The 21,850-nt window shown below is 53.5% G+C and overlaps 1 protein-coding gene across 1 annotated transcript; it reads right to left on the reverse strand.

The window, feature by feature from the left end:
- Nucleotides 1-4,566: 4,566 nt before the first annotated feature.
- WNT4 (Wnt family member 4) lies at nt 4,567-18,373 on the reverse strand. Its single transcript, XM_031607953.2, has 5 exons — nt 18,168-18,373; nt 9,860-10,095; nt 8,089-8,220; nt 7,644-7,786; nt 4,567-7,346 (listed from the first exon to the last, which is right to left on the reverse strand). The coding sequence occupies exons 1-5, from the start codon at nt 18,242-18,244 to the stop codon at nt 6,879-6,881; spliced, it is 1,056 nt and encodes a 351-aa protein (XP_031463813.1). The 5' UTR covers nt 18,245-18,373; the 3' UTR covers nt 4,567-6,878.
- Between the last annotated feature and the right edge of the window lie 3,477 nt (nt 18,374-21,850).

Genomic DNA, 21,850 nt, shown 5'->3' on the forward strand with positions numbered 1-21,850 from the left:
TCCTAAATAGGGCATACAGCCATGCCCAGGGGTGGAGTGGGGATCTTTTGGGTGATGGATGTGAAGATGGTGAGTGAATTGATTTTTTTTTGAGAGAGAAAAAGGAATTTCTAGCTTGCAACTTTTCCCCCATGCACCATTATGAGTTGCTTCTGGTTGACCAGGACACCACTGATGTGCAAGAGATAATGCTGGAGCAGCTCACTGTGAGAGCAAGGCAGGGCTGGAGATATGGAAAGAGTGCCAGGAACGTTTCATTTGGGATCAGGTTGCTCAGTTCCTGCTCTCGGTGCTGTCCTTGCCTATTGCATTTGGATGGAGAATTGGCATGATGAGTGTAAGCTCCATGCTCTGCTGGGAGTGTGTCTGCATCTGAGCCTAGGATGCTGTGCTCATGCAGAAGGCCAATCCTGCGAGGTGATAGCTGGGGCAGGAAGCGTTAGAGAAATAAGTAGCCCTCAATGAGAGGCTGTGATTAAGACAGCTTTACGCCCTGAATCCAATCTGAACAGTTACAATAACCCCAGAAGTTGGTGAAATTATTAGGCAGAGCTTAAGTAAAATGATATGAAGATAATGCTAAGGCAGGTGAGATTTTGCTTGGCTTAATGCACAAAGCCCAGAAGAAAAGGAAAGGAAAGAATTTCCCCTGTGAAAATCTCAGCTGGTTCCATTTCCAGTGACAGTCAAAGAGTTAAAGTGATATGTTGGGAGTTATGAGTGTTTATCTAAAAGAAAAGTGGCAGGTGAAAGGGATAAAATAACACAGTTCTTAAAGCAATGCAATATGTTCGAATTATCCGAGGATCAGAGCTGGAATTTGGAAGGTAATATTGGATAGAAGGAAATGGGAGATGGAGACAGAAATAGGATGGGGAAAAACAGCTCGAGGTGGCTTCCCCATTGGTTGCTGCAAAGGAAAAACAAAGAGGTTGGCATTGAGAGGACCACTGTGAATTTGTTTATTGGAGGGGATTTTTATTGCACTTTCAGAATTAAGCTCAGGGCCTCTGCTATGTCAGGGTGCAGAGCAGACCCTCCTGAGCTGAGTTTGGCTGGGAAAACATCTGCAGTGTGTTCTTGTATGTGAGAACACTGCTGGAAATGGCTGCCGTGCTGGGGTGACCTGTGAAACAACCACCACTGACCAATGCTGAGATCCTTCCCTTCGCTTTCACGACCTCTGTTCTTCAGGCATCAGCCCTCACCAGGAGCTCAGCTTTGCCTGGGCTGTTTTCTCAGGTCTGGTAGGTCTTTTGCTCATGTTGGCTGAGAAGCTTGGCAAGGGTTAGGATCAGTGCCTTCAGTCTGGCCAAGGAGCCCAGGGTTGTGTACAAACCTCTGTGTGCTTTGCAGGTACAACAGTGTGCACCAACCTTTTTTTAACTGAGAAAAAGTAAAAGGTTCAAGAGCAGAGCATCACTGATGCATTGCCTTCCCAAATCTGCAGGCAGCCCAGATGAGGGCTCCGAGGTGCACCACCATCATCCCAGCTTTTTTATCAGTGTGACTTTTCCTGGCTGCGGCAGGTGCAAAATTGAGATGGCAAGGTGACTTTATTGAGGGAAAAAAGACAACTGATTTATTTTGCATCTAATTCAGCTCTGAGGCCCTCCCAGATGTTCTGGGTTTCTTGGTGGAAATAAAATGACCGCAGATTTTCTAGCTGGCTACAGAAAGCAGAGCACTGCCACCAAGCCAAGTCCCGAGTGAGATATCTGCATGGCTTCCACTGCTGCTGTTTCATTGTGACTGCTCTACCTTTCTCTGTATTCATCTCAAAGCTCATTTTTTATGGAGGAGGTCCTATTTATCTCATCCCAGTCCTCTTGAGCACGTGCATCTTCCTGTTGTGTGGTGGCTGTGTGTATTCTTCCTACTTTTGTCCCATTGGTCCCTTGTCCATGCTATTTTTCTCCCTCCTCTCCCCTGCCCTCCCCTCCCTTCCCCATACAAAACACAGTGCCCTCACCCCAGCACTGCTCTGAAGATGTTTTTTATGTTTTCTTTGGACATCTTGTTTTCTAGCCAAATTTTGAGTTCGAGGACATCTATAATCCTGCCGCATTTAATTTTCTGCACATCTTCCTTCTCACACAGTAGCTCAGCATGCAACTTTTTGCAGTACAACAGGGTTCCTGGAATGTCTTTTCCAGTCTTTTAAAAATCCTTTTTAAATTTTGTATTTCTTGGATTCAAGAGACACTCATTGATAAACTTCCATGCACCAAGTTTCTGCCTGTCAGAATAGCTGAGGTTTTGAGGCTGGGAACTGCGTGTGTTGTCAGATGCCCCATCTTTTGGTTTTCTTTGGTGGAAACCATTGATGAGAGGGAAGTTGTGGTTGCTCTTTGGTTGTGTTTCATTCCTTTCTGGGTCATGGCACTTTTCCTTGACACGTAGTGAGAGCAGATCGTGCTTCTCTTGTTTCTTGACCAGCAAGGCAATGCTTGGACTTATTAGGTGGCCACCCTGGTTCTGGTGCCTGGTCTGTACTCCAGTAGTCATAGGTGAATGGAAGTTCTCTAACTGGCTGGCTGCTGACTTTGCAACCTTGCTTTGTTTGGAAAGGGCTGGAGGCAGTGATCTGACGCTCCGCAGTGTCTGGCTGCCACGCAGCTCTTAGAGCCTGGATCATCTGAAGAGACAGGACACTGCATCTTCCAACCCCTTCCTTACTCGCCCCTGCTGGAATGGTTCTCACTTGTCTTGTAAAGACTCAGATGTCTTGAGACTGAAACCATGGGATGTTCTTCTTGGAACAGAGAGCAGCTGGGCTCTCCAGCCCTTCCTCTCTGCTTGGAGCACGCAGCCCAGCCATGACCCATTCAGGTGTGCTGGGTCCCACTTCAGCCCCCAGCTTGGGGTGCCTGTTTCTCACTTTCCCATGAAGCAAATTCCCCAGGAGACATCAGAAAGAATGGAGATTACCCTGCAGCAGCCTGGACAGAGCCATGAGAACAAAGGGACCGAAAAGATCATCAACTGCCAACCTCAAGTGTTAATGGTCGGATCTGGGAAGGATTTTCTTGCCAAGTCACACAGGTGAGGACCTGGTAGGAGGGCTCCCTGCTGTGTGATCCATCGTGATGTCCGCAGGGCCTGGTGCTGGATGCCAGAGGGATGCGGTGCTCTGCTCCAGTCTCTTCCTCCTGCTCAGTCTCCACGGGGTGTTACAATCCAGCCTAAGGCAGGTTGCACAATTTATTTTCCTGTACTTAAGGCAGGATTTTGGCAGGCAGGGGTGGGAGGCCTCTCCGAGGAACGCTGGCCGGGCTCCCTCCTGCTGCCTGGGGATCGTGCTGCTGTCAAAGCTCCGCTCCGCTGGGCATCCTGCAGTGCTGTGCTGCACATCTGAGCAGTGCTCTCCCCAGTGTGAGTGCTTCTCTGTTGGACCAGATCTATCCTTTATGATGGACAGCTGCAAGGAGGTCTCTTCTTCTGTCTGCTCATGCAGGGAGAAAAGCATCTTTCCTCTCTGGTCTGACCCTCTTGTGTCCCCTGTCTCCCTCCATCACCTGCCTTCCCTAGAGCTGATGTTTGTAAATGCATTACTTTGTGAGGAGGGCAGCAGAGTGGCTGAGTGTACTGGGGAGGGAGAATGAGATTGCTGGGAGGGAGGGATGTGTTCACAGCCAGCAAAGGGCATTGAGGTGATGTGGCAGCTGGATGAGAAATAGGAGCTCTGCCTGCAAGCTAGGCCATGTCCTGCTCAGCCTGGAGTACAAGGAGGTGGCAAATGTGAAGCCCAGGAAGGAGGGAGCAGCTGAGACTGAATGTGTATTGGCATACACATAGGGAGGGTTTTTCAGAAGAGGGAAGGAATAGAGATGGTGGTGAAGTTGGTGAGGAATGAGAAAAATCATGGCGTTACCCATGACGCAGGGTGGAGAGGACTTGCAGGGGACATTCTGTTTTCGCCATGATGATCTTGAGCTGGCAGTGGAACATCAGGAAGGTTTATGCATTGGGGTGGGGATTTGGCCCATGTGTCCTCAGAGGAGAGAATGAGCTCAGCAGGGAGACGATGGCAGAGGGCTGTGCCAAGCCTGCGGGGCTGGCATGGGGAAGAGCATAGGGATGGGCTCTTGGCTGAAATACAGCAGGCAAGTGACACTGGTGGCATGGGACAGGCAGCAGCAAGTGGAGTCTTAGAGGGATGTTCAGGGTTGTGCCGTCTCCTCCACCCTCTATCCCAGTGCGTTCACCAAGAGTTCCCCATGTCAGCTGGACTTGGTGGTCTTTGAGGTCTTCTCCAACCTCAGTGATTCTGTGGTTGTATTTGGAGGAGAGAGATGGCACAGCCTTGTGAGAGGCTCCATCCAAAGGATCACAAAGGAGCTGGCAGCCCTATGTGCCTTGTTTCAGTGTGGGATGAAGCACGCCTCTGTTTTACCACTATGCTAGGAGTTGTGGGGGAATGGAGATGGTCCTGGGGCTGGGGAGGGGATGGGATTCAGTGCCCCCTGTGCAGTGCTGGGAGCACCCTGTGGGCAGCTCTCCTTTGAGCTGAGGGCTCCTGAGAAGACAAACACAGCCCAGAGGAGCCTGACTGCTAGGAAAAGAAAACCCCATGGCTAATTCAGCACAAACTCATTATTTAATAGACAAAGTCAATATGAAAAAAGGCATTTCCCTTCCCTCCCCGAAATTTACAGTTATGAGAAGAGCCAGAGAGCTGCAGAGCCAGGCTATCTCTGGGTGACATTTACAGGGCTCAGCTTTCATTGCAGCTTGAAAAAAAGACCCATATGTGCTGCAATTATCTACACACTGATCTGGATTGTCTTGTTCAGCTTTGGCCCTCATCCTAGATGGACAAGGAGCAGAACACTTGGCTAGTGGCCTGAGGTCTGTGGCCTCCTCTGCATGAGCTGGGAAGAGGAGGAGCAGTCCATGGTACTTGAGAACTCACAGCCTTGGAACCTAAGGAGATGGAGTGCAGCTCAGATCCCTGCTGGGGGCTCAGTGCTGTGCCTTGGCCAAGGTGAGAGGGGCAAGCCTTGCTCAGCGCTGCTCTGAGCTCAAGATGGAAGTTGCTCACAACCCATGGCAGCTCTGGATTGGAGTCACCACCCTCTGGTGCCCTTTGCTGAAGGTTTTGGGAGTTGGGGGACATCAGGTCCCTTAGTGCTGGCCTTCCTTGTCCTGTGGTGTGGGGGAAGCCAGCAGGGCCCTGCTCCAGGCACGCGGCTTGGCCCCAGAGCCACAGCCACTGCTGCATCAAGTCAGTTGTCAGAAGCCTTCCAGCCGGACGCTGTCTGGAGACCTTCCAGCGACCACAGGCTCTCCCCCAGCCCATCACTGCCACAGCACAGACGGGATTTAATGGATGTCTGCGTGTTCCCCTAACCTTTCCCCTCTCTAGATGAAGCAGGAAATAAAAATAAGCCTGCAGGTTTGTGAGGACCCCCAGCCCAGATGGCGATGGCCATAACTCTGGGCTCTTCTGGACCACGGTCCATCTCCAGGTGTGGAGCTCCCACTCACACAGTACCGCCCAGCGAAAGCAGTGCCACCCACACCAGCTCCTCGCAGATGTTCCTCTTGGCTTGAGGTGCCATTTTGGGGTTTTTCTTTACTCCCTTCTGCCTCTCAACCTCTCAGACAACTGTGTGAGGGAAGAGAGAAACTGGTTCAATTTCCACCTCCCCTCACAGTGCCCCACTGCTTATTAGTTCTCCAAATATTTCATCCTGCAGCCCAGCAGCAAGGGCTCTATGCTAACCCGATCCCAGGCAGAGGGGAAGTGGGAGCGGGTAGAACAGCACGTTATCCTCATGGCACGGCTGTAGACCAGGCTGCGTGGAACAGGATGGCACATCCTCCCATCCCAGCAATTCCTTCCATTTGTACTTCTGCTCTCCTCACTAGTGGCTGGGATGGGGATGGGCTGTGTATCATCTTGTCCCCAGGAGCCCTCAATGGGTGTGCAGGATGGCCTCTGGAGAGACCACGTGGAGGAGGAGTAGGAGAGCTGGCTGTGGGATGCTGGTGAGCAAGGTTATGGAAAGGAGGAAAAGGAATCCCCAGGGATTTCCTTCCATCTCCAGCTTGTCCTTGGATTGCAGGTACTCTGCTCTTTGCAGTCTCTGGCAAGATGCTGAGGTTGGGAGGTAAAGGGCTTTGGAAGGGGACAGGGAGCAAAGTGGGAACATCATGTCCCTTGACAGCCCAGGCAGCTGCCAAGGAGCTTCTGTAAATCACAGTGTCTGCCAGAGCTGCTCCAACAGCTCTCCAGAGCCCAGGAGGCCTCAGAGCATCCCTGAGGCTCTGTACGTGCACACTCCGTACACTGACAGCCCTGGATGGGCTCTCCCTGCATTGTGATTAACACCGATGGACAGTGCCACCCCATCCCCATCTCCCCATCCTCTGTAGCACTCACAGCTGCATGTCCTGGCTGTGCTCCAGCCATACTCTGGGATGCTGAAAGCACTCCTGCAACAAATAACAAACGATTGTGACAGAAGATACGCGGTCCCTAGTGTTACTCAGCCTCAGGTTTAACCATCTCCCATTTGCCATGCTCCGGAGTCAGTGTAGAGCATCCGATGAGGGCAGGCAGATCCCTGCCAGCCACGAGGTCAGGTACATCCCTGCTCTGGCTTCAGCAATAAATAAGCAAACCGACCAAAATAAAAGATAACAACAATCGCTTTTTTGGGGGGGGTTGGTTTTTTTTTCTTTTTTAAACTTTAAATATATATATTTTTTTGCTCCTTTCTTTTAAAATCTGTTTTCCTCTGGGGCTCTGTCTCTGTATAGAGCTGTGCTCTCCCTGCAGCGTCTGGGTCACTTCCTCAGTCCTGGCCACAGGGCAAGAGAGAAGCAGGATCAGTTAGAGAGGGGAAGGGATGACTGCTTCCTTCTGTGCATCACCGGCACGTGTGGATTTCCACCACCCGATGGCAGGGTTTGCACTTGACAGAGCAGCACCAGTGGAATTTGCAGCTGCACCTTTCCACCACCTCCACTTCGTCCGTATGGAAGCCCCGACCGCAGCACATGAGCTCGCAGCCATCGATGGCCTTGGAGGTCTTGTTGCACTGCCGGCCGCTGGTGCCCAGCACCCCGTTCTTGAGGTCATGGTCACAGAAGTCAGGACTGGAGTCCAGGTAGACGAGATCCTCGTCCGTGTGCGGTTTGAACTGGGAGTTTTTCGGCACCAGCACTTTGGTGGAGCCGATCTCGCTCTGCTCGACCTCAGTGGCACCGTCGAATTTCTCCTTCAGCACGTTGCCCACTTTGCGGAAGGGAGGCATGGCTTTCCAGCACGTCTTGAACTCGCACGAGCCTGACACGCCGTGACACTTGCACTCCACCCGCATGTTGTTCAGGATCGCCTGAAGGAGCACAGTGGAGATACATCTTGTGGGTGGTGAGCTTGGGACAGGCTGTGACATGGACTCACAGCACCATACGATACCCTGACTTGGAAGGGACCCGCACGGATCCCTGAGCCCAACCCCTGGCTGCACACAGCACTGCCCAACCCCAAAATTTAAGGCCGAGTGCCCAGTGCTCCCAGTGTGGGGCCGTGCCCACTGCCCGGGGAGCTGTGCCATGCCTGCTGCCCTCTGGGGCACAGCCTTTCCCTAACCCCCCTGACCCCTCCACTGACACAGATCCCCATGTGTTACCTTCCGCCCCGCCTCGTTGTTGTGGAGGTTCATCAGTGCTCTGTTGGAAGATGCCCCTTTGCTCCTCTCCCGGACATCGACAAAGGACTGTGAGAAGGCCACACCGTAGGCGATGTTATCGGAGCAGCCGGACCACTGGAAGCCTAAGCACAGTGCAAGGATGGGACAGATGAAGTTCATCCTCCTCAGCCCTGCTCTTGCTAAAACACTGCTCATCTGCCCCGTCTTGATCCCCGTGCTGAGGAAGCTGGACAAGGATGACCACGGAGTGGGGGAACAACGTACCCCCTGAGCTACACTCCCAGCTACCCTTTCCAAAGCACTTGCATGGACTATCAGTAGGCTTTTAAAAATGTTTTTATACATTTTTTTGCCCTTTCTCGAAAGGGTGGCCCTAGAGGACGGCCATTTCTGTGCACTTTGCATCCCTGCTTTGCACGCTCACCCTGCGGGCTGCCGCCTTGCACTGTGCGGTCGCATCCACACTTGTCCAGCTCGCCGCTGCTGCATGCTCGGGTCACGGCGAAGGCCACCCCTGCTGAAGAGATGGCGTAGACAAACGCTGCCTCCCTCGTCCCTGCAACAACAGTGGAAAAGATGGCAGGAAGCCCGAGGGGGTTTTGTGCACCCAGGTGGGCTGCTGCTCCACCTGCCCACCCCTACATATGGGGTGCCCCACGCTCATCCTCCCCCCTCCCTGGCATGATCCAAGTATCCCAAGATATATTTGCTCAGTGCCAAGCCCAGACCAGGCTCAGCAGACACCACGCGCTGCTTGCAATAGTGACAGAGCTGGCAGCACATGGATGTGATGGGCAAGGTCATAACGCAGCAGCAGGAGGGATGCAAAGGCTGTATTGCAATGTGTGGGGAGCTCCATGGTGCTTGCAGGGCACTTTTGCTGTAAAATCCCTGCCGCATCCAAAAATGTTCTATTTCCTCAACCAAACTGGGGATCACCCCGTGCAGTTACAGATCCACGTTATCACCACGCAGCACCCTGTTGCTCACAGCGCCTCCAAAACTGCAAAACTCTCCCCAAAGCGCTCTGCAGAGCCCCCAGCCACAGCAGAACATTCCTGTGCCCACCTGCATGGTGGCACAAAGAGCCCATTTGAGAAGGGGGAGAAATCTGGACACAAACACGTGGGCGGCTCGGCCAGGGACCGCGGCCGTCAGCTCTTGCAAAACCCAAATCCCCACCGTCCTCTGAGGTCGAGGGTGGCTGAGGACACGGCCCCTCTGGCTCCAAACAAGCAGGGCTGGCATTTGGGGTATGCTAGGGCTGTTTCAAGGTAGGGGGTGGCTCGCCGGTCGGGCAGAGGGCAGCTACTTTGGTGGTCGCAGCCCAGGCTTCAGTGGCCAAGCAGCAGTGGCTGGGGAGGGCCCAGCCAGCACAGGGCCTGAACCGCCTCCAAGTTAATCGAGGTTAATAGTAGGATCGTGTTGGTCGGTTTTGCGCTGTGGCTGACTAAAAAGAGGCGACTTTTAGTTTCTGGTATTTCTGGTATTTCCAGTCCTGAACCTTCACAAGAAGAGATCTTCACCCCTGTGTCGAGGGGAGGAAAGTCAAACAGGGAGCTGGGGGCAGCCACAGCCTGCGTTTTGTGGGATGGAAAGGGGTGAGAGTGGCACCCCAGGGGAGGGAAGGCTGCTCTCGGAGGGTGGAAGGGACCTTCCCCTCCATCTCTGCACCCTGGCATGGTTCGGACCCCCAGGATGCCTGCACCAGCCTGGGCTGTGGGGCCTGGCCATAAATCTTCGCTGCTCTTCGGAGGGTCCGGGTGTGCTGTGTTTTACTCTTGCTGGGCGGCAGAGGGCTGTCCTCACATGAGAGCTGCTCCGCTTGGCAGCAGTCACCGCTTTGGTGCTGCTCAGTACATCCAACACCTATGGATGCAGGATGAGGAGCTGGGGAGTTCAGCCTGGAGAAGGGAAGGCTTCAGGGAGACCTCCAGTACTCAAAAGCAGCTTATGGAAAGGTGAGAGCGCTTTTTTGCATGGGCAGATAGTGATAAGACAAGGAGGGAATGGTTTTGAACTAAAAGAGGGTAGGTTTATATTTGACACTGGGAAGAAATTCTTGCCTCTTTCCTGAATGTGCTCAACACCAGGCTGCATGGGGCCCTGGGCAACCTGGTCTGGTGGGGGGCAACCAGCCCCCGGCAGGGCTTGAGGTGGGATGATGCTTAAGGTCCCTTCCAACCCAAGCTTACCTTGTGTTACCACCTTGCCAAAGACAGGCAGGGTGTCCAGCGTGGAGCAGTTCCAGCGGCGGTTGCGGAATTGGTACTGGCACTCCTCGATGGCCAGCTGGGCCCCGCGCCGCACCGAGTCCATCACCTCCAGGTTCCGTTTGCACATCTGCACCTGGCGCTGGATCAAGCCCTTCAGCTTCTCGCAGGTCTCCTCCTCAGAGATGCTTCCCACTGAAGACAGCTTTGCCAGGTACCTGCCGTGAGAGCCGGCACAGCTGGTTAGGAGGTAAGGGACCCACGTTTGTCAGGGACACAGCAAGGAGACCCAACCTATCATCCCCTGCGTAGCTGAGAACCGCTGCGCACCTGGGCTGCCTGCAACACGTGCCTCCACAGGTTGCATTTTTGCATGGCAGAGAGCAAGCCCAAGGAAAACAGGCAGCCCTCTGCAGCCTCATCTCCTGCCTCTCTGGGAGCCCAGCTGCCGGCTCCCCTTTGCCTCTGTTGCCTGCATGGAGGATATTTTCGGTGTTGTCTGAATGTGCCCGGTCAGGTCTCCTGAGTACCGGCACATCCAAGCGCTACTAGGAAAAGCCAGAGGTCTCTGAAGTCAGCCAAAACAAGCAGGACAGCCGCTCGGCTGCCAGCTCCAGCTGCCACACAGCTCCCGCACTCATCGCTGACAAACATCGCCCTCCAAACCACTTCCATCACCAAACCTGCTTTTAGCATGCCAGTCCGGCCCCCAGGAGCTGCCAGCTCTCTGTCACTGGGGTTTCAAGCAGGGCTTGGAGCGGGAGGGGCAAAACTGTGTGTGCTGGGTGCCAGGTGTGTGCTGACGTGGCAGGTTGTGGCACTGCGCGGAGGTGACCACTGCCCCATCTCTGCAGGGCGTGCAGAGAGCTGCCCCTTCTAAGGCCAGGCTCATGGCATCGCCTCATCTGTGCTGAGTGATGTGAGCACCAGGCGAAGGCTTTTCGGAAGCCTCATTCCTTGACTCTGCCTTTCCCAGCCCTACAGAACTTGTGGGTTTTTTGTTTGCTTGTTTTTTTCCTCCTCCTCTGAGTTACGACATCCTGTGAAGGATTTTGTCTTTGAAGCACTGCTTGCCTCTGAGAAGTGACCATTCAAAAGTGGCTCCTGCTTCCTGCCCATTCCCATGTGTCCCAGGGGTCAGATCTGCTGACTTCAGCCACAAGATCCAGTTGTCACAGCCTCTTCCTCCCATTAGCCATGCCAGCCTGCCCCAGGAGGAGAGAGCAGGATTTTCTCTTCCGTGCATCAGCAGAATTATTCACCAGCTTGGTTTCGTGCTTATAGAGATGGTGAGAAAGCTGGGTTGGCTTGCAGTGTCCGTGGGGAGTCTGCATGGCTGGCTGTCAGAAGCATCCAGCTTTCCTCATGCATGGAGGTCACTTGATGCAATGCAGCTTGGACAATGGGAAGTGGCAGGCAGCTGTGGTTTCAGAGCCAAGCTCTTTTCTAGCCTTTATACCAGCTAAGCATCTTTGCCCAAGGCCTTCAGCTCCTCCAAGAGCTCAGCTTGCTTGCAGAGGACCACCTGCAAGGACCAAGAGGATGGCAGCAAACCTCCCTTGGGATCATTCAGGACACTGGATACTGGGCCCACAACAGCCCTGCTCCCTTCCATCCAGCTATCATTTCATTTGGTGCACAGGAAAGCTGATGCACACCAAAGCAATTAGACTTATCCTAAGGCACCACAGGTCAAGTGGTCACATTGGAGCCTGGAAAACAAGAAAACTGCCTCCAGTGCTCAGCCCCGACCGCAGGTGGAACTGCCACGTTGACTTCAGCTCTGCTTTGGAGGGAGGCACCATCTCATTTTCTCATGTATTTCCCAGCTCAGTGGGATTCTTCAGGCGATGAGGAGCTATAAATTCAAAGCACACATGAAGAAAAGTGTGACAGGAGCCTTTCAAGCCTTTCCAAGTAGATGCGCCTGATAAGACACCTCCCCAGGGAGCGCGTAATGGTATTTGGGATGATAAAACGAAGGACAACGATGCTTCAAAGATGGATACAGCTTTCCAAGAGCAGGTCTGGTAATTTGTTTTGCAAGGCGGGGAAATAAAGTGAAGCTGTCCAGAACTATTTCTGGTCTCTCTCCCCCACCATTCCTTCTCAGAGATGCTCCCATTCTGCAGTGCAGAGTCCCTCAGCGCTGGGGAGCCCAAGCAATGCACTGCAGCCAGCACTCCAGGGTCACCATGGAAGCCCCATTCCAGCACTTTGCCCGGTTCTTAATAAGGACATTGCTCCAAGCTTTGTTTTCCTAGGCTGAGGTGGTAGAAACCACAGAGAAAGCCTTTCTTCTAGATCAAGACAGGCACAAGAGCAAACCAAACCAAAGCTGCCCTCAGCAAGGTCTTGCTGTAGAGGGGAGCCCACCTTGATTTCCCTGCAGTGCAGAGCCCTGGACTGGGACTTGAGGCTCACAGGAAGCTTCAGAACAGTCCTGCTCATGGAAAAAAATAAACCCAAATAATGGCATATTTCCTTCCCTTTCCAAGACTGGGCAAAGAATGTTTCAAGGGGCGAGCTGCTGCCCAAGCCATTTGTTCAAGTCTTGTCTTCTTGCTTCATCATCACATTTGTATTTCTTTTCTCCTGCCTTCACATCCAGACAAGTCACTCACAGAACAAGCTCCCTTTTATTAAAAATCACTGACTTAACACAAAACCAACAGAAAGCCCTTCCTTTTTTTCCATCCGCAGCACGCAGATCAAGGTTGAAGTCCCATAATTGGAGTATTTGCAGTTGATCCACTCTGCAAGATGGCAAAGAGGGAAACCTCAAATCCCAGGAGATTTGGAGAGGCAAAAAAGCCCTACTTAAATATGAAGAACGATGATAATTTTTGCCCCAGGGGTTGGCAGGTAGAGCCAGAAAGAGTGGGGAGGGGATTCCCTGCCATGGGGAGGTGGGCAAATTGGAGTCACGGACTGATCCTCAGTAGAGGTGGTTCAGGGAAGATGCACCAAATGTCCCAGAGTTTCAAATGTGGAAATTTCTCACATTATCTCAGTTTGGGAATACCTTCCTGAAGGCGGTGTCAGCCAGGTGGTGTCACTGCAGTCTCCTATCAGAGATGCTGAGATGAGCTCAGAAGCATCAATGTCTTCAGCAAATGCCCAAACTCTTGGGGATACCTGCCTGCCTAGTCCCAAATGGGATGTTCCAGGCTTAGCAAAGGCAAAAAAAATTAAAAAAAAAAAAAAAAAAAAAAAAAAAGGAAAAAGGAAGGGGAAAGCAGGCAAGGAAAGAGAGCTCTTGCTCTCTTTGGTCCAGCACTGTGGGCATGGGGCTGCTGGAGAGCTGCAATATGGAGAATAACTGGTCCAGCTGACAGCCCTACAACACGACACATCCCTCCCAGACTGGCCACCCCACTCTGGGATTAGATGTCCTTCCTCTCCTTTGCTTGTAAATGTAAACCACGATGCGCAATGTCGTCATCCGAAGGCCTGTCTGTTTCTTCCCTGGCAGAAAAGCAGCTCTATGGCTCGGCTGTACATATCTCATCTCTGGATTAAAACCATGCTTCTCACGCCCTAATCCCCACCTCCAGCTGCTAGAGCAGTGTCCCATGAGGAGGCTGTGTCCCCCTCCCCAAGCTGGGGCACGCAGCACAAAACGACCCCCAAATGCTCAAACTTTGCCCTCCCCAGTCCCCTACCCCCAACCTCGGACTTCGGATGTGTAGAAAACATCCTTTCACACGTCCTCCTTTGCTCGAGTTCAGCAGCGAGGAACGGCTGCAAGAGGAGGCAAGTGCAAGCCACAGGGCTGAACGACGTGGGAATTCCCCTGGTGCAGCGCTCAGGGCTACACCTGGGTTGGAGAAATTCTGATGAGTTTTTCATTTAAATCGGAATTTGCAAACACACGGAGAGAGGAACCTTCTGCGGGACTGGTTTGATCTCACCCAACTTCCAACAGACCTCGGGCCACTTTCCATTGGCCAAGAGGTTCAATTAATTCTTTCCCCCCTCCACCCCCCAACCACCCCGAGTAATTTTGTGAAAGCACAATACTGGCTGCAGTTCTGCTGAGCCAGGCAGATCCTTCACGGCACCTTCCCATCTGCACACCGCAGCGGCTCTGTGCTGGAGGGATGCATTTGGGGTCACCTGCAGCAATAGGGACTGAGTCCTAGGGCTGGGGGTGATCTGCTCCTGGCACCCAGAGCATCACGTATCCTCCACCCAGCCTTGGGAAGTGCCATTTCTGTGGGTTTGCAATGCTTTCAAGCTTTGTTTTAAGAAAAAAAAAAAGGTGTTGCAAGAGCCTGCGGCTTTGCGTTTATAAGGGAATATGGAAGAACCTCCTGCAAACTGCTGACCTCTGGGGGTTGCTCAGCAATTTCCCATTTTAAGAAAGCCCAAATGCATGGCTGCAGTGCAATTCTTTCCATCTACAAGGATGAGTTAATTGGGAAGACAACAGCTCCCAGCAGCGCAATGCAAACATTTGTCACTGCAGTGCGAAAATCTCTTTCTGACTCATGGAGTCACCACCAACCACTGCAAAAAGAAGAAATCTGCTTCTCGCCATTGCTCGTGTTTGGAGCTGAACAGATCCTGTCCTTGCATGACCTGCAACGTGAGTGAGATAGAAGCACCTGATGTCCACCCTTCCTTGGATAAACCTCCGCTACTCTGTATGAGGGTACATTTTTATTTAAGGCTTCATTGGGGAAAGGAAAATGCTGTCATCAGTGAGGAGCCAGGGAGCATCGATCCCTCCTGTCCCGAGCTCAGAGATGAGTTAAACTGGATGGAAGTTCAGTATCAGGATTTGCAAAGGCCTTTTGTCTGCAGGATGCAATCCTTAAAGCCATCAGTTTTCATAGCTGAGCTCAAATCACAGGCAGGGAAGCCCTAAGCTTGCAGCATCCCCAGGGCAAGCAAAGGAACTAAAAGCAAAGAAATTCAAATTCTCCTTTGGACCCAATCTGAGCAACTCTGCCAAAGTAGATGTGACCTGGGAGCCATCCTGGTGCTGTCTGTACACCAAAAATAAGATTGCAGGGAGGGAAGCAGGGATCTGAGGGCGCAGACGTGCCCTGGAGCTACCTGCACCTGCTGAATGGTGCTGCAGCCATGGGGCACCCGAGGGGAAATGCTGGACCGGTTCCTCGCCGGGTGGGAAATGGGAGAGTCACAGTGACAATGCGAAGAATCCTGCATGAAATGGGACTGAAGCAGGGTGGGGGTGAAGTGAACTCTCCGCTGTCAAAGCTGGGGAGATTCATCTTAAAAATAGAGCCTGGCTTAAGATCAGAGGGATGCAAGCGGAGGACCCGGGTCTGCTTTTCCTATATCCCTTACATTGCACAGTGACACAAAGTGGCACAACATCAGAGCTGAGGTCTACCCAGGCTGCTCCCCAGCAGGATGAGATCTGAGTTGGGTTTGTGGAGCACCTTGGCATATCCAAATGAATGGGAGCCCCAAAACCCCAAATCTTTTCATCCCTCCCTCCTACCCTCAGAAGTGGTTGCTGTTATCCAGGCTTGTTTGGACACTTACAAGGTCCTCAAGCTTTCCCAGAAAGCTCAGTTTTGCTTTTTTGTAAAGGTTTTTAAAAGCCCAGCTGCACTCCTGGCCCTTTAAACCAAGCCTGAAGCACAGATGGAAGTTTTAAACCCTTGTAAATAAGGGGTAGACGGAGCTGCCGGTGGCACACCCTGCTCTGAGCCTCCTCCAAAGCCACTTTTAGATGTTTAACAGCAGGAAAAGGGAGAAAGGCTGCAGTGACTCCTAGAAAACACAGCAAGAAGGGCCCTGCCCATGAAGGACCCCTGTGTCACTGATGCTTTTCAGACATGGAGATCAACTCTCAGGTTCGGGCAACCCAAAGAGCCGCAGGCACAGCAGCAGGTCCAAGAGCTGAATGGAGGCTGTGAAATGAAAGGTGCTTTGGGAATAGCTGAGCTCCTTCCCATGTATGAAGCACATCTCAGGACTCCTCTGGCAGGATCTTCCCATTATGCACATCACAGCCAGACAGACCTCAGAGCACCAACCACTGCCCTTTATTTAACATCAAATTCTTTGCTGGCAGGAAAATCTTTAAGGCTCCCTGAGCCCCAAAAGACAGGAGGAAAAACAAGCCTGCAGCTGTTATTAGAAGGAGAGAAAAGAGCATCACTTTGGTTTGGATGACAGAGAGGTTTTTCGGATAGGCAGAGAGCCAAACAGCAACTCCCCAAACACAGGCACTGAGAAAACACACCTGAGGTTCACTTCCCAGCCAGATAGAAGGATCTGGGTCTGCTTAATGGAAACATTTGGCAAAGCTGCTTCTATTGCAGAGCTCTCTGCAGCACGATGATCCCTCCTGCCGCTTCCTTGCAGGGCACCGGGCCCGCTGCAGGGAACCTTCAGCTCAGGTGTTGCAAGCTGCGTTTCCAAAGCACTCAGGGAATGCGAGTCCCGACAGGTCAGGAGGAGCTTTAGAAAAAGTCTCGTCTTGTGAAAGGCACCCTGAGCTTAATCACCGATCCAGCAGGTTTCTGGAAAAGCAAACTTCCCCGCACACTGCCATCCGCCTCCGCGCAGGGCTGCAGAGCTGTGCACCTGGAGAGGTACCCAGCAGCCCGTGCCCAGCACCTTCCAGCCAGACCCCGTGCCATGAGAGAGCCCAGCCTGCGCCATGCGCGCGGCTTTGTGGAGACGCTCGAAGCACGCTCATTCCTCGAATATCTGATAACTCCTGGGTTCCCTCTAACTCCGTTTATTGCCTCTGGCAGCCTTTGTTTCTGATGTGAGGAGATAAACAATGGGAATTGTCTTAATCCTAAAGGCGAAGCTTAAAAAGTGCCGAGCGGGGGACGATCCTTTTATCACGATACATTTGGAACATCAAAAAAAAGTTGACCCTTTCTTTCAAGCGCGCAGAAATGGATCTGCTTTTCCTCCCCTGTTGGCAGGAATGAGCCCTCCGCTCTCCCGCTGCCGAACCCCCGCGCCCACCCCGATGCTCGGAGAGCACGAGCGGCCGCGCACAGCCCCATCTCCGCCGCGGCACCGCGCCTTGCTGACCTCACTGCTGCCACTTAACCTCAGATCCCCCTTCGCCGGGCGCTTCCCCTCCCCGGGAGCGTTTCCCCGTCCGGACCCTGCGGGAAGAGCGCTCGCACCGCTCCCCGTGTACCGCTTAAAGACCACCTCGAGAGCGGCTGCGATCCACCCACGCTCCGCCGGAGCCGCGCGGGGTGCAAGTCGCTCCATCTGGCGAAGGAGGGGGAGGAGGGCTGAGCGCTTAACGCATCCCATGCGGACACCGACGGGCAGCACTTTTCCCACCGGTGGGATGCAGGGAGAACAGCACCATCCCGGTGCTTCCCAGCCTGATTTTGGAGCATCCTCCAAAATCAGCGCACCTCCAGCAGCCTCCAGCCAACGGGAGCCATCTCCGGATGCAGGAGTCATCCTCGAACTCCTGGGCTATGGCAGGAACCATCGGAGCATGTTGTGCCTATGGCCCTGGGGACACCGTGCCTGCACCAGGGCAGGGGAGCAGGACATGACACAAACACGGGTCTGCTCTGCACACACCGGGAACGCACTGACTCTCAGTCTGCTATCAATGTTGGGAGTGGGGAAATGGCATCTCCCCAAAGATGCGGACACGTTGCCTTCATCTGGCATTTTGATGGAAGATGCTGCCATGCTCCATCCCTCCTGTCCCGAGGGTCTCCCCTAGAAGAAGCCCTTAGTGAACGGGCAGGAATTTTCCAGAACTATTTCCTCCCCTGTTTACCTTCCACGTTTGTTCAGCATTTGCTCAGCGTGTTCCAGATGGCACCCGGCTCCTCCACACGGCGGTCCCACGTCCCCGCAGGGTGATGGAGTGCTGGGTGTGCACTTTGCCTACTGCGGGTCCCCAGGGTCAGCACCCGAACGATCCCTGCTTGCCTGCCTGCTCCCTGCCAAGTCCTTCCCGGCCCCGTTGGCCCCATGGGGCACCCGGCCAAGCCCCAGGCCCTGCTCTGACCCGCCGGCCCGACCTCACTTTACCAGCGCAGCCCAAGTCAGTAATTTAAGAACAAAAGGTGGACGGGGGCTTCGGCGCCCACCAAGTTATCCTATAACCAGGCTGGAGCAACCGGGGAGAGCCGGCATCCCCGCACCCACCTGCACCACCCGTCCCCGCGGCTCCAGAACCGCGCACCGCGACCTCCATCCCCCGCAACGGGGTGATGCTGCCCGACCCCGGCGGCACCTGCTCTGCAGCCCCCGCGGAGCAACAAGTGCCGGAGGCGGCGGGGGGACCCCTCCGCCCGTGGCTACTCACAGCCAGTTGCTGGCGTTGGCCGAGAAGGTGGCGAGGATGATGAGCAGCAAGGAGCGCAGGAAATACTCCGGGCTCATCCTGGAGGGCAGGCGGGGAATGGTGCGGTGCGGTGCGGTGCGGTGCGGTGCGGTGCGGTGCGGTGCGGTGCGGTGCCCCCCGCCCGGCCCGCGGCCCCCAGAGCAGCCGCCGCCGCAGGTGGGAGCCGGGCAGGCGGCGGCGGGCGCTGCCCGGTGGATGCGCCCGCGGCGGCCGCCCAGCCCGACTGTCAGCTCGGCCGGCCCATCCCGGGATGGAGCGGAGGGCCGGGGGCGGGTCGGGGGCGGGGGCAGTCCCGGGGGCGGCCCCACATCGCTGCTACTGGGGCGGATCCCGCCGCTGGGGACACCCCCGGGGCGGGACGGCAGCGGGGACGGCACCGGTGCCGCTCCCATCGCTGCGCTGTGCCCGCGGTGCTGCCCCTCCGCTGCTTCCGAGGCGCTTTGTGATGGCCTTTGGGGTTCCCCACCTCGGGTTTTCCTGGGGGTGAACAGCGGAGGAATTGGGGATTCCTACACATTTCGTGCTGTCGGGATGGTTTCCATGCGGCTCTGAGAACAGAGCTCGGGAGGGAGCGTGGCGGTGCCTTGGTTTTCCATCTTAGAATCATAGAATGGTCTGAGTTTGAAGGGACGCTAAAAGCCATCTGGTCCAACCCCCTGCACTGAGCAGGGGCACCCACAGCTCCATCAGTGCTCAGAGCCCCTCCAACCTGACCTTGGGTGTCTGTGGGGGCAGAGAACCACCACCTCTCTGGGCAACCTGCTCTAGCTGGTAAAAATTGTGGAGATGGCGTTCTCTCTCGTTCCATTTTAGGGAATTTTCCAGATTCTGTTTTTGGAGGGTTCAGGACAAAAAGGCAGCTTCTGGTGTTGGCAGTGTTCTGGGAGAGGGTCATGGGTTAGGATTTCCATCACCAGGCATAGCAGCAGGAGCAGGCAGCAAGGCAGGGCCATAGACCCCGTGGTGGCACCAGGGTGCTTTGGTGCACATGGAGGATGACAGCTGACCACAAAGCAAGGACTGAATCCACACCTCAGGTTATCCAGAAAGACAGAATGTTGGGGACCTCAGTAGCTCCCAGCAGCTTGGTTCCCCATCCCTGCATCCCCATCCCTGAGGCCATGGGGTGCAGTGGCAATGCCCTTCTTCTTCCTATCCCCATGTCTCCATCTTCCCTCCCCAGCCCACATGGACACAAACAACTCGATGTAAAGCCAGGAGCAACACGAGATGACACAAGACGGCTGCCTGGCATGAAACCTAAGATCCCAAGCACACCAAATCTCCTCCTGTCAATGTTATTAGTTAGGTCCATTACTAAAACCTCTTGCTCCCATCTCTAAAATCTTGCCAAGCTGGTTTGGAGCTATTCAAAATTCCCTTTGTCTTTTCAACTCCATTTTCCTGCTCACAGCAAGGCTGGAACACGCTTATCCAAAGCACGGCAACTCGCGCTGTGCTGCACACATGCCTGTCTAAGTGTATTACACCTACTTTAAAATCTCTGCATTAGTTCCCTGTCAAAGCGAGGATTTAATTTCAAAGTGCTTTGACGTATTTTCCAGCTCCTGACAGCCTGCAGCCCACCCTCGCCCAGTCATTCATCTGCCGTCGTGTTCTTGCTGATTATCCCGGTTGGAAGTGGGACGCGGGCTGGTGGGCTGTGAATTGGAGGTTGTTGCTGTGAGCCCCGAGCAGGTAATTCACTGCAACTGGAGCTGATTAATCTGGCTCATCGGGCACGGCAAAGCTGTGGCCTTTCTCTTGCTTCTAATCACTGCAAGTGTTGAGTGAAGTCATCAGGAAGGCAAAATCTAAATGAGGGGTGGATGGGTAGGGGAGGATGGAGGGCCACGTGTCTGGATGGAGCCGTGTCAGTGCACAATAATACTGTGTGTTTAGTCTCCAGTGCATCATTCCCCTACAAAGATCATTCAGTCCAACCTCCAGTCCCCACTATTCCTGCTCACAGAATCATGAAGGTTGGAAAAGACCACTAAAATCATCAAGTCCAATACTGCCCACTAAATCATGTCCCTAATGGAATCATAGAATCATTCAGGCTGGAAAAGACCTCCAAGACCATCAAATCCAACCACCAAACCACTCTCTGGACATTCTGATGCTCCTGGGGCTTATCAGGTGGGACTGAAAGTCCTGGAATTGTTAAGGCTGGAAAAGACCACCAATATCATCCCTTCCAACTGTCCACCTACAGCCAGTACTGCCCACTACACCACGTCCCTGATAGAATCATTAAGGCTGGAGAAGTGCATGCATGGCAGCTGCAGTGGTCTCAGCCACGTGATGGGGAGAAGGGCTGTGAGAAAGGCTGAGGCAAAGCTGCAAGTGAGGCTGCAGGGGTTTGCACTGAATAGAAACAAATTCTGTTTTGAACTGAATGGAACATAAATATCAGACACTTAGCAACAGTACATGTATTAATCCTGTCCTGGAGAAAGGAGAAGCTGTTCTGAGAGCCTCCAAACCAGAAAACACAGGACAATTGTGCTCCTTTATAGAAACTTGTGGTTTTTCTGATGAAATTTATTTCAAACTATCCAAACATTTCAGAGCTGCTCTGATGACTGCTCAGGGAAGGTGCTGTATACGAGCGCAGCTCACAAACAGAAGCAGCTTTACCAAATGAAAATTGCTTTGACAAAAGAACTGTGTCCAGTGCATTATAAACGGAAAGTAAGCCGTGCTCACCTGGTTGGTGGAGGTGTGCTAAATAGGGGACGGCGGTCAGAAGAGAATCACGGCGTGCAAAGGTGGGTTTTCCTCAGCCGTGTGGGTCGCAGAGCACTTCAGCAGGCGTGCTGGTGGGTGTGCGTTTATTTGGGTGAGTTTTCACAAGCCACAGATGCAGGCATTCAGTCCTAACAGATCTGCTGTGCCATCACCTAAAAGCCAGCGCCAAGGCTGGGAGACTCACTCCTCTCTGTATATTCTCAGGTGTGGCATTGGAAGAGGCATAGGGATCCACAGTCTTTGCTTTTGGACGTTGCCTCTGAACACACTGTGAAAATTTCCCTGGGATAAAGGAACGTGAGTGCCTATGGTCAGTCTGTGAGCGGGAGCTGAAGAGCATCCCTGAATGGGGTGTGTTCAGCCCGAACCATTGTGGAAGAGCCAAGGTTTCCACCAGCCATAGGCATCCTTTATTGTGGGGCTGGGGCTGAGTTGCCCCCTGGCTTGTGCTATCTTCACAGTAGAGTGGGCAGTATTGGTGATAGGTGGAGTTACTGATTGTAGAAGACTTTTCCAACCTTAATTATTCTGTGATTGCAGAATCCAGGGTTTAGATTATATACTGACTAGCTTCAGCACTCCCCCAGCCTTGTCCAAACCAAACAGGCTGTCTGCAGCACTGCTGAAACAAACCTCAATCCAGGTGCTGGGCAATGCGTGCACACACCGGTGCACACACAGCAAGGCAGCACCGGAGTGACAGCCAGCGACTGCAACCTTTGCCCTACTCACCCAGCCCAGGGAGAAAATGAGATTGCAGGCTGGTTGGATACATAACACCGCGACTGACTCCTCTTCAGTGCTTATTATACCTCCAGGCATTTGGGAGCACCAGGGCTTCGTCCCCCGGTGCAGGAGCTGTTGGGAAGGCATGCTCAGCTGAGCGGGGT

This window comes from Phasianus colchicus, chromosome 22, assembly GCF_987193195.1.
Source record: "Phasianus colchicus chromosome 22, bPhaCol1.hap1.1, whole genome shotgun sequence".
In the NCBI taxonomy this organism is placed as follows: Eukaryota; Metazoa; Chordata; class Aves; order Galliformes; family Phasianidae; genus Phasianus; species Phasianus colchicus.

Bases quoted from the DNA above. Each gene is read 5' to 3' on its own strand.
- WNT4 (XM_031607953.2), bottom strand. From the start codon at position 18,244: ATGAGCCCGGAGTATTTCCTGCGCTCCTTGCTGCTCATCATCCTCGCC. The intron at 10,096-18,167 runs GTGAGTAGCCAC...CTCTCACGGCAG, and splicing joins GCCAACGCCAGCAACTGGCT to GTACCTGGCAAAGCTGTCTT. The intron at 8,221-9,859 runs GTAAGCTTGGGT...CTGTTGTTGCAG, and splicing joins TGGCAAGGTGGTAACACAAG to GGACGAGGGAGGCAGCGTTT.